The 12,133-nt window shown below is 40.9% G+C and overlaps 1 protein-coding gene across 3 annotated transcripts in view; it reads right to left on the bottom strand.

Annotated features, from left to right (window-relative positions):
* LOC142758968 (UDP-glucuronosyltransferase 2A2-like) overlaps nucleotides 1-12,133 on the bottom strand; it is a 279,898-nt gene that overhangs the window by 127,465 nt on the left and 140,300 nt on the right. For 2 of the 3 annotated variants that reach the window (XM_075860758.1, XM_075860761.1), the window contains exon 2: nucleotides 4,530-5,333. The exons of the other annotated variant lie outside the window; for it this stretch is intronic. In XM_075860758.1, the coding sequence (XP_075716873.1) occupies nucleotides 4,530-5,241 (712 nt within the window). In that variant the 5' untranslated portion in view covers nucleotides 5,242-5,333. The remainder of the gene's footprint in view (nucleotides 1-4,529; nucleotides 5,334-12,133) is intronic. 3 annotated transcript variants of the gene reach the window in all.

The raw sequence follows: 12,133 nt of genomic DNA, 5'->3' as shown, positions 1-12,133 counted from the left end.
ATCCAGCCCGACCTCCCTGGATGACGCGGCAGTCCATGTGACCGCTGCAGCCTGTGATTGGCTGCAGCCGTCACTTAGACTGAAACGTCATCCTGGGAAGCCGGACTGGAGACAGAAGCAGGGAGTTCTCGGTAAGTATGAACTTCAATTTTTTGGACAGGTTGCTGTATATTGGGATCGGTAGTCACTGTCCAGGGTGCAGAAACAGTTACTGCCGATCGCTTAACTCTTTCAGCACCCTGGACAGTGACTATTTACTGACGTCTCCTAGCAACGCTCCCGTAATTACGGGAGCCCCATTGACTTCCTCAGTCTCGCTGTAGACCTAGAAATACATAGGTCCAGCCAGAATGAAGAAATGTCATGTCAAAAAAGCAAGACGCATCCGCAGCACACATAACATGTGCATGACAGCTGCGGACTTCATTGCGGAATTTAGAATCTCCATTGAAGTCAATGGAGAACTTCCGCATTGAGTCCGCAACCAGTCCGCCACTGGTCCGCAACATCCATTGTATGCTGCGGACACCAAATTCCGCACCGCAGCCTATGCTCCACAGCGGAATTTTCAGCCTCGTCTAAATGAAGCCTACTAAAAAGAAGTGGAAGGCAATGGAGAAACGGCTCTGCTGCGGATTAACGCTGCGGAGTGTCCGCAGCGGAATTCAAGAGCAATTCCGCCACGTGTGGCTTTGCCCTTAATGTACCAGTGTGTGAGTCAGAAGATGCCTAAAGCACATTGGGGCAGATTTACTAACCTAATTGTGCTAAAATTGTGTCTCAAATTGCGCCACAAATATGGCACACAGATTTAGAAACTTTTTGCGCCTCACTAGACAGTTTTGAAAAGTGCCTAAAAAGTGGGTGTCTTCACTGAGAAAAACTTGGCGCATCTTCCACCTTCCTGATTTTAAGCTGTCTAAATTTAAGACAGTAATAAAAAGAGTAAGTAAAACAGTTCCTCCGCTCACATTCCACTCATACACCGTGAAACAATCCACCTTAGGGACTTTCCTCCCTTCAAATCCAGCTTGTATTAAAGGTGTAAGTGATCTTACTCTAGCAGTGCAGAGAAATATCTTTTCAGGCCAAACCTCCTTCCAGTGTTTGCTCCATTCAGATCAAAAGTCTCCTCGAATGCTTCCGCTCCACAATCTAGCCTCCCACTGCAACAAAGTTTAAAATGACCCAAACATAGTGTAACTCTGCAAGATGAACGGTTAAAACAAGGGGCTTTTTATTATACTCACTGTGAAAGGGATTAAAATATGTTTATTGATTTCATTTTAATGAGAATGGCTATGAGACTCTCATTTTGAAAGGAGTCTCCATCTTGTTTCCATTTTAGTGATTAAGAAAGTCATTGTTCCTTTAAAGGGAATGTGTCGCTAGAATTTTTTTATTTTTTTTTAGCTAAACAGTTAGTGTATACATGATTAGACATTGTTATAATTTGTAAAATTTTTTTCACAAGTCAGGAAATATTATAAATTAGATACTGATTTATAAAATTTCCCTGTGCTAGTCACTAGAGGGAGCAATTCCCAAAATTGTAGCATTGGCATGTGGTAAAGCAACCACATTGCTTTATGATGCAAATTTGGTGTAAACACACATGCTCTAGTGAGCTCACAGAATCCCCCCTCCCTTATCCTGGCTAGTGCCAGGAGAAAGGAGGGGATTGAATGTTCAAGCCTCCTACACTGTGTGCCGCCATGTTTTGAGCGAATACACAGTGTAGTAGGCTTACATACAGTGGTAATCACACACTAAAACACGAACATACACAGACATAACTTACCTGCTCCTGCCGCCGCCGCTCCCTCCGGTCCGTGCGCTCCGTCTACTCCCTCCGCTCCTAGTGCTTGCTTCAGAACACATGTCCGGAAGCCGCGACCGGAAGTAGTCATCTTACTGTCCGGCCGCGGCTTCCGGTCCACAAGAAAATGGCGCCGGATGTCGCTAGCCGAAGACCTTCCGTTTCGACTGTGTGGGAGCCGCGCATGCGCCATTCCCACACAGACGGCGTACACCATAGTGAATGCGAACGGCTCCCGTTCGCATTCTCTATGGGTATGTATGTGCCGTATTCCATCTCTGTATGTGTCATTAATCGACACATACTGAGATTAAAAAAAAATGGCAGCCCCCATGGTGAAGAAAAAGTTTTAAAAAAAAAAAAAGTAAAACACAAACACACAAATAAATAATTTTTTTTAAAAATAAAACACTAAAAGCAAATTGATCTAAAATTATTTTTTTTCGCAACACCCTTCCTTTAAGACAAGTATATTGGTGCTATTTCTTGGTTATGTGTGTCCTTGATGCTTATGAGAAGTTTATTGTAAGAAGATGCATGGTAACCTCGAAGTTGAAACAATTCTTTCATAGAGAGTGGGGGTGCAGTGAGATAAGAGTTTATTATAGCTTGGTGGGAGAGAACGAGGCAAAAGATGCTAAAGAATTCCTGTCTGAGAGAAAAGTGCAGGTGCAATTCTGATGTCAGTTTCATTAGAATTATAGTTTTACATTTGAAATTTATTGTATGTCTGTAATTGGCTCAATATGAGATATTGTCATTGTATGCTATTGGCTGAATCAGAGTTATTGTTATATTGTAAATGATTGGCGGAAATCAAGCCTATTCCCCATTTGAAAGATATTATTGTAATTGTTTTGATCAATAAAGTTCAGAGGAGTATTTTAAGCATGCAAGAAGCATCTGTGTGTCTTACTTCTTTCCGATATATATCGATATAATCTATGATTTGGATCTGGATAAATTCACTGGGCAGGTATCGGTTGACATACGTTACAAATTTCAGTCTAATATATTTTGGGTCATGATTACGTCAACACTAACAAACATGAATAAAAACAGCGCTTTTTCATAATAATGCAAGCAGCACACCTCACATGGACCCGACCCTGGGCTTCACCTTAACGGCTTCTTCCTGGGGAATGTGGGTGTATAATAGAGGCCTTCTCTTATAGACCTCTTCTACAATAAAACATCCTAAAAAGTATCCTAAATACGTGTACAACGATACATAAAATACTCTATTGTTTTATATATATATATATATATATATATATATATATATATATATATATATATGTGTGTATATATAAAACTGCCTGAATTTTCCACAATACATTTCATACAATCCATATTCCATAGGAAATATTTATAATGTCCTTACAATTGAAAAAACACACATAGATCTGTTATTGTGTGAGGAAGTACTAGAGATCCCAGCTCACCTTTTACTTCTACCATCACGTGTAACACCCGTGCAAATACAATGTGCACAGATTATTACATATCTAATATGTTGAATTGTAATTACTTATTTTAGTTTTTACTTGTTTGAACTCCATACCATATAAGATATAAGATTAGTAGAAAAAAATAAAAATAAATATATATATATATGACTGATGTTTTTATTGTAATCTCTACAATTTCTTTTGACTACTTCCATCATTTGGAATTTTGTACCCTTTTGTACACATGTAATGTGCTGAAAAAATGTGATCCCTTTTGTCTATTCTAATATTATAACCACGTTTCCCAAAACGCTTCTTGTATTTCCCACATGTTCTCCCTACATACTTTAAGCCACAAGGGCACAAATATACCACCCATGACAAATCACAGGTGCTAAAATGTTTGTTTTTAATTCCCTACATTGGTCGATGATGTAAAGGTATTAATAAAAAAATTTTTTCTTAGGGTATGTTCAGACGCAGTGAACAAAAACGTCTGAAAATACAGAGCTGTTTTCAGGCGAAAACAGCTCCTGATTTTCAGACGTTTTTATAACAACTCGCGTTTTTCGCTGTGTATTTGCTGTTTATGGAGATGTTTTTCAATGGAGACAATGGAAACGCCTCCAAAAACGTCCCAAGAACTGTCCTGCACTTCTTTTGACGAGCAGTCATTTTACGTGCAGTATTTTGACAGCGACGCGTAAAATAAATGCTCGTGGGAACAGAGCATCGTAATTCCCATTGAAAGCAATGGGCAGATGTTTGTAGGCGTATTAGGGGCGTTTTTTCAGGCGTAATTCGAGGCGTAAAATGCCCGAATTACGTCTGAAAATAGGCCGTGTGAACATACCCTTACAATATAGGGTTTACATTTAACGGGGTTTTCCAGCCACTAAGAATTGATGGCCTATCCTCAGGATAAGCCATCAATAGCTGATGGGTCAGGGTCCGACTCCCGGGACCCCCACCTATCAGCTGTTTTGATGTGGGTGCAGCGCTTGTCAAGCGCTGCTTCCCCTTCATTTCTTCTTGCTCACTGAATTGTCCAAACGCATTTAGCAGCCATTCACATATATTGCAGCCTTTTCTCCTATTGAAGTGAAAGGATGGAAAACTGAAACCACCAAATTTTGTGAATAATAAATCTGTCCTATTTATGCATGCGATAAACAATAAAGTTTAATGTTGTCATTTAAAAGAGGTACATTTTTCATAACAGGGACTTGTATTTGATAAGTTATTTTAAGATGCCTTACCTAAGATGTCACTGTAATATGAATCCCATTCACCCCACAGGGAGTAAAATATGTAGTCTTGCACCAGGTAGGAGATGATATTGGATACCCGTTCTGAAAAAGTCATTCTGTCAGTTAGTTCTGACAAGAACGCCGGGGTATATGATGGAACTGATGGCAATTTTCCACAATGTCTTTCCGCTGCTGAGGCAGGTGTGAACCTCAATGAATAAATGAATGGTATCTCCAAGGTCACTGCTATGAGGTCTCCACACATGGTGACTGGGTCAGACAACATAATATTGTATTGGTTTGACCTAAGTTTTGCCATTAAGTCTTGGTTTTTAAGTACTGAATTACAGTTTTCTTGAATCATCCCATTGACTTCCATTATCAATTTTCTAAAACGCTCATAGAACTGAAAAAAGTTTCTGTTTGGCTTTTCGTACATCCAGAGCTTGACAAAGTCATCCAATATTGATAGCATCTTACTCTTCTCATAGGTGACTTTATAGATCTCATAATTCTCTGCATTAGACTTATTATTTGCATTAATGTAAGCTGCAGCTGTAGATATCAATACCGTCACATTATGATTTCTCTTTATTAGCTCTTCAATTATAGTTTTGATATTTAACCAGTGACTGGCTTCTGTTGGCCAGATCAAAATGTTTCCACAGAAAATGGTTCCAACAAGAAACACATGGAAGATCAGCAACTGTGGTGTGGTCATTTTTAATTTAGTAGAAGATAATATAATTTAAAATAAACAGTTGCTTTCTTAGAAGCCTCACAGAGAAGGTGATCTTCAGCCAAGATAACAATCTAAAAAAAAAAAAAAGACATATGAAAGTGATTAAATAGTGGCGCTGCACTATTCAGCAATGTGTTGTACAAATGTATGATAGAAAAGAAAATGATCTTTTCACATTACTTACCTGAGTTACATAGTTACATAGTTCGTACGGTTGAAAAAAGACATATGTCCATCAAGTTCAAACAAGGGATGGGAAAAGGGAAGGGAACAATTTCTACACATAGGAGCTTATATTGTTTTGTTCTAGGAAATTATCTAAGCCTTTTCTAAAGCCATCTACTGTCCCTGCTGTGATCAGCTCCTGCGGTAGACTATTTCATAGATTCACAGTTCTCACAGTAAAGAAGGCTTGTGGCCTCTGCAGGTTGAACCTTTTTTTCTCCAGACGGAGGGAGTGCCCCCTTGTTTTTTGAGGGGGTTTTACATGGAACAGGATTTCACCATATTTGTTCTATGTGCCATTCATATATTTATATAAGTTAATCATGTCCCCCATTAGTCATCTTTTTTCAAGGCTAAATAGGTTTAGTTCTTTTAATCTTTCCTCATAACTTAGATTCTCCATGCCCCTTATTAGCTTAGTTGCTCTTCTTTGTATTTTTTCTAACTCAAGGGCATCCTTTCTATGAACTGGAGCCCAGAAATAAACTGCATATTCTAGATGAGGCCTCACTAATGATTTGTAAAGTGGTAATATTACATCCCTGTCCCGCGAGTCCATGCCTCTTTTAATACTCGCCAATATCTTGCTGGCCTTTGAAGCAGCTGATTGACATTGCATGCTGTTATTTAGTCTATGATCTACAAGTACACCCAGATCCTTCTCAACAAGTGACTCCCCCAGTGTAGCTCCCCCTAGGACATATGATGCATGCAGGTTGTTCGTACCCAGGTGCATAACTTTACATTTATCTACATTAAACCTCATTTGCCAAGTGGACGCCCAAACACTTAGTTTGTTTAAATCTGCTTGCAATTCACGAACATCTTCCATAGACTGAACATTACTACATAGCTTGGTGTCATCTGCAAAAATAGAAATAGTGCTATTAATCCCATCCTCTATATCAATAGTAAATAAGTTGAATAATAGTGGACCCAGCACGGAACCCTGGGGTACACCACTGATAACCGGGGACCATTCAGAGAAGGAATCATTGACCAGAACTCTCTGGATACGGTCCTTGAGCCAATTCTCAATCCAATTACAAACGATACTTTCTAAACCTATAGGCCTTAATTTACCCATTAGACGTCTTTGCGGGACAGTGTCAAATGCCTTTGCAAAGTCCAAAAACACTATATCCACAGTGGCCCCTCTGTCTAGGCTTCTGCTCACCTCTTCATAAAAACAAATCAGGTTGGTTAGACAGCTTCTGTCCATATTAAAACCGTGCTGGCTGTCACTTATAATACTATTTTTTGTCACATAATCCTGTATATAGTCCCTCAATAGCCCCTCAAACATTTTCCACACAATGGATGTTAAGCTTACTGGTCTATAATTACCCAGGGAAGACCTAGAGCCCTTTTTGAAAATAGGCACCACATTTGCCCTGCGCCAGTCCCTTGGCACTATACCAGTCACTAGAGAATCTCTTAACACTATGAGAGGGGGACAGAAATAACTGAACTAAGCTCTTTAAGAACTCTAGGGTATAACCCATCTGGTCCCGGGGCCTTCTGTACATTTATTTTGTTTAATTTAGCTAAGACCATCTCTACATTCATCCAATTCAGTAAATCAACTGATATATTAACAGCACTGGAACCGGCTACATCAGCTGCTCTTTCTTCTGTTGTATATACAGTGCTAAAGAACCCATTTAGTAACTCTGCCTTCTCTTAATCCCCTGTGACCAACTCCCCATTACCACTATCTAGGGGTCCTACATGTTCAGACCTTGGCTTTTTTTGCATTTATATACTTGAAGAATTTTTGGGGATTTGTTTTACTATCCTTGGCCACCTGCCTTTCATTTTGTATTTTTGCTGATTTTATTCAATTTTTACAAATTTTATTAAGCTCTTTATAATTTACAAAGGCTACAGCTGTACCCTCAGATTTGTATTTTTCAAATGCCCTTTTTTTGTTATGTATTGCCCTTTTTACAGAAGGTGTAAGCCATGTGGGGTTTAATTTTAGTCGTTTATACTTGATACCTATAGGAATAAATTTCGCACTATAATTACCCAAAGTAGATTTGAAAATCTCCCATTTATCATTTGTACCATTATTTAACATTAGTTCTTCCCAGTCTATATCCTGAATTGCAGTCCTCAACCTGGGGAAATTGGCCTTCTTAAAATTAAGTGTTTTTGCCCTCCCAGCCTGTGTTTGTTTTTTACAGTATAGGTAAAATGTAACTATATTGTGATCACTGTTACCGAGGTTTTCACGAACATTGACATTCCCAACAAGCTCTGCATTATTAGAAATGACCAGATCCAACAGAGCTTCACCTCTAGTCAGGTCTTCCACAAACTGGCCCATAAAATTTTCCTGCAACAGGTTGAGGAAATGTCTCCCCTTTGCAGTTGAAGCCGAACCATGACACCAATTAATATCCTGGTAATTAATATCTCCCATTATCACTACTGTACCCGCCTGTGCAGCCCGCTCCATCTATTTATATAGCTGAACTTCCATCTCCTCAGTTATATTGGGGGGTCTATAGATTACACCAAAAGTAAGTTTTTCAGTGTTTACCTCCCTTTGTAATTCCACCCACAAGGTTTCAACCTCCTCACAGTCTTCACCCTCTAATGTCTCTTTCACACTCACCTTCATATCACTTCTCACATACAGACATACACCACCACCTTTCCTATTCGCCCTGTCTTTCCAAAACAGTGTAAAACCCTGTAGATTTACAGCCCAGTCATGTGAATAGTCTAGCCATGTTTCAGCAACACCAACTATATCAACATGTTCTTGCAGTACCAAGTCCTCCAGCTCCCCCATTTTGCTAGCTAGACTTCTGGCATTTGTAAACATACACTTTAACTTGCCTTTACATTTTTCACTTTCAGTATCAGAAATGTGATTATTTGACATTATTTGGGCATTTTTATTTTCATTGCTGTTTTGTAACGAAAGGATCTCCTTATCTTGTTGCCTAGTCCTCTCCCCACAGTCCGTTTCTCCCCTCTCTAATCTAACTACCCCTTTATTTTCTACATTGGCCTCCCTCCTCAGCCCTAGTGTAAATACTCCGCCACCCCAGATAGAATTCTCTCCCCCAGCACAGCGGACCCCCTTCCATTTAGGTGCAAATCATCTGCAGAATACAGTTTGTACCTCAATGAAAAGTCAGCCCAGTGCTCTAAGAACCCAAAGCCTTCTCCTCTACACCAAGACTTAGCCATGCATTTAACTCACTGAGCTCCCGCTGTCTTTCCTGTGATGCGCATGGCACAGGCAGTATTCTTGAGAATACTACTTTGGAGATCCTTCCCTTCAGCTTGTAGCCTAGTTCTTTAAAATTATTCTTAAGGCTCCTCCACCTACCATTTATTCTGTCGTTGGTACCTATATGGACCACAACAGCTGGATCATCACCAGGCCCTCCCAGCAATTTGTCCACCCGTTCCACCACATACCGAACCCTGGCACCAGACAGACAGCAAATTATTCGGTCTTCCTGATTATAGAATCCCCTACAACTATCAATTGTATTGCCTTACCTGTATTACCATCCCGCCGACTACTAGCTGGGCTGTTCTCCCGGCTGTTAGGGACATCAGTATCCACTAGGGCTGCAATTTCTGAGACAGACACCCTCGCATCATCACCCAACTTGGCAATTTTGCTTGGAATATCAGAAACCGGAATGGCCTTCCTTTTCTTGGACACCTTTCTACTACCCCTAACTACATTAACCCAGCTACTTGCCTGATCCTGCTGACCCATGCCTTCACCCTCCAATTCTACCCCACTAACTGCTTGTTCCGTCAGCAGCATGCTACACTCAAGATTGTCTATTGCCCTCAGTGTTGCATTTTGCTCCTCCAGATCTCTAATGCGAGCTTCCAGGTGACCAACATGCTCACATCTGCCACAGAGGTATTCACCCTGGAACTCCGGCTCCAGCCGTGCATACATATGGCAAACTGTGCACTGAAGAAAACCTCCAATCTTGCTGTCCATTATCCCAGTTACAAAAAAACAGTCAACAATTGTTAAAGTAAAAGAAAAGAAGAGTACTTACAGGGGCTTTAACTCCAGTTTTATAACTCCACTTATATCACAAGCCCCTTCATTCAGCTAGCTCAAAGAGTGCTGCAGGCTAATTTATATTACCTGTGACCAGTTAACCCCTCCTCCTAGTCAGCTGCTCAGAGTTGTCCGCTTACTTGAATGCAAGTGGCAAATCTGTTGATTGAGTTTCAGACACTTGTGAAATCTCTATTATATCCTCATTGTTTTGAATGGATTATTGCAGCTAATAGGATTTGTAGTTCTGATAGAACAGAATATTTAATACCTTACATTTAGTGAGATACGTAGTCCATAGAGACAGATCAAATTATATATTTTTCTTCTCTGCTCTAACATATATTTTTTTTTTAGTGAGTGACCTTGGTAGGTCATGCTTTTTGCTTCATGAACAATTAGAGTAAATAGTGGGATTTCTAAATTCCCCATTGAGTCGGCAAGCATTTCCAATACAATGCAAAACTGCATGCTTTGTCATAGTTAGGCCAGGTTCCCACATAGCATAAACGCTGCAGAATTTCCGCAAAGGTATTCTGTGTGGAAATTCTGCAGCATTTATAGTAGCAGCAAAATGGATGAGATTCAGAAAATCTCATGCCCACGCTGCGGAAAAAAAAACTGCAGCGTAAATGTTAATAAATTCACCTGTGGTGCGGAATTTAATTCCGCGGCATGTCAATTTATCCTGTGTTTTTGTTGATTTTCCGTTGCGGGTTTTCCCCATTGAATTCAATGAGGATGCAAAACCCACAACAGAAAGCCCAGTGTTGCGACTCTTGTGGCGTATTCGCATCGATTACGCCGTAAAAATCACAACTACGGAAAGCACAAAAAAATCATACTTACCCAGAACGCCCTCCTTCTTCTTGCAGTCCGGCCTCCTGGGATGACGTATCATCCCATCTGACCGCCACTGCAGCCAATCACAGTCTGCAGCGGTCACATGGGCTGCAGCGTCATCCAGGGAGGCCAGACCGGACTGCACAAGAGGGACGCGTCACCGTGACAACGGCCTACGTAAGTATGAGCAGTTTTAATTGCTACTTTCAGCAGCGGAAATTCCATTAGAAGAAACGCACCAAAGTGTGGTGCGGTTTTCGGATGGCATGTACTGCAGGTTCCAGGTCGGATACACTGCAGGTTTTTTTTACGCCGAGTATCTGTCTTGTGGGAACCCGGCCTTAGGATTTACTTTATGCAGGAGAAAATATCCAGTTCATGTCCTAGTCCTAAATATAAATACTGATGCCAAGGCAGAATAATTTGTAGACCCACCTCAGTACTTAACATACAGAATATTTGACACACCATTCCTCCTTAAAGAGGTTCTGTCACCAGATTATAAGTGCCCTATCTCCTACATAATGTGATTGACGCTATAATGTAGATAACAACAGAGTTTTTTATTTTGAAAAATTATCAATTTTGAGCAAGTTATGCACAATTTTAGATTTATGCTAATTGCTTTCTTAATAGACAACTGGGCGTGTTTTTACTTTTTTACCAGCTGGGCGTTGTAAAGAGAAGTGTATGACGCTGACCAATCAGTGACCAATCAGTGACCAATCAGCGTCATACACTTCTCTCCATTAATTTTTAGCAGTACTCGCAACACAGCCTGATCTCGCGAGATCACGCTGTACTGTCACATACTCCCACATTAACTTTACCGAAGTGTCTTGAGAGTGAATAGACATGGCCTCTAGCCAGGACACGATGTCTATTCACACTCCCGACACTTCGGTAAAGTTTCTTGGGGACTTGCTCACACAGCACAGCGAGATCACGCTGTCCTGTCATTCACAGAAACTTTACCGAAGTGTCGGGAGTGTGAATAGACATCGTGTCCTGGCTGGACGCCATGTTTATTCACTCTCAAGACACTTCAGTAAAGTTAATGTGGGAGTATGTGCCAGCACAGCGTAATATGGCGAGATCAGGCTGTGTTGCGATTACTGCTAAAAATGAATGGAGAGAAGTGCATGATGCTGATTGGTCAGCGTCATACACTTCTCTTTACAACGCCCAGTTGGTAAAAAAGTAAAAACACACCCAGTTGTCTATTAAAAAACGAATTCGCATAAATCTAAAATTGTGCATAACGTGCTCAAAATTTATCGGTTTTCAAAACAAAACACACTGTTGTTATTTACATTACAGTGCCGATCACATTATGCAGGAGATAGGGCACTTATAATCTGGTGACAGAGTCTCTTAACCACTTCCCGACATTTGCCATATGGGTACGCCATGGAAAGCCATGACTTCCCGCAAATTGCCGTATCCATACGCCAAATGTTTGGCACCGGCTCAGAAGCTCATCCGTGCCATCATCGCCGGATCTCAGCGGTATCTTACAGCTGACATCCGGCTGTAATGGTGGGGACCAAAATTAGCTTAGATCCCCGCCATTAACCCCTTCAATGCAGCGTTCAAACGCGATCGTTACATTTAAGGTGTTTGCAGCTCATCGGAACCCCAGCAATGAAATTGCCGGGGTTCCGGTGGCTGCAATGGCAACTGGAGGCCTAATATTGGCCTTCCGGTCTGCCTAGCACGGAAGCCGGTCAAGATCCGCCCGGCGTCGGA

This window comes from Rhinoderma darwinii, chromosome 1 (genome assembly GCF_050947455.1).
Source record: "Rhinoderma darwinii isolate aRhiDar2 chromosome 1, aRhiDar2.hap1, whole genome shotgun sequence".
NCBI lineage: Eukaryota > Metazoa > Chordata > Amphibia > Anura > Rhinodermatidae > Rhinoderma > Rhinoderma darwinii.
Note: the sequence above shows the minus strand (reverse complement) of the source record. Positions and strands in the feature narration are given on the sequence as shown.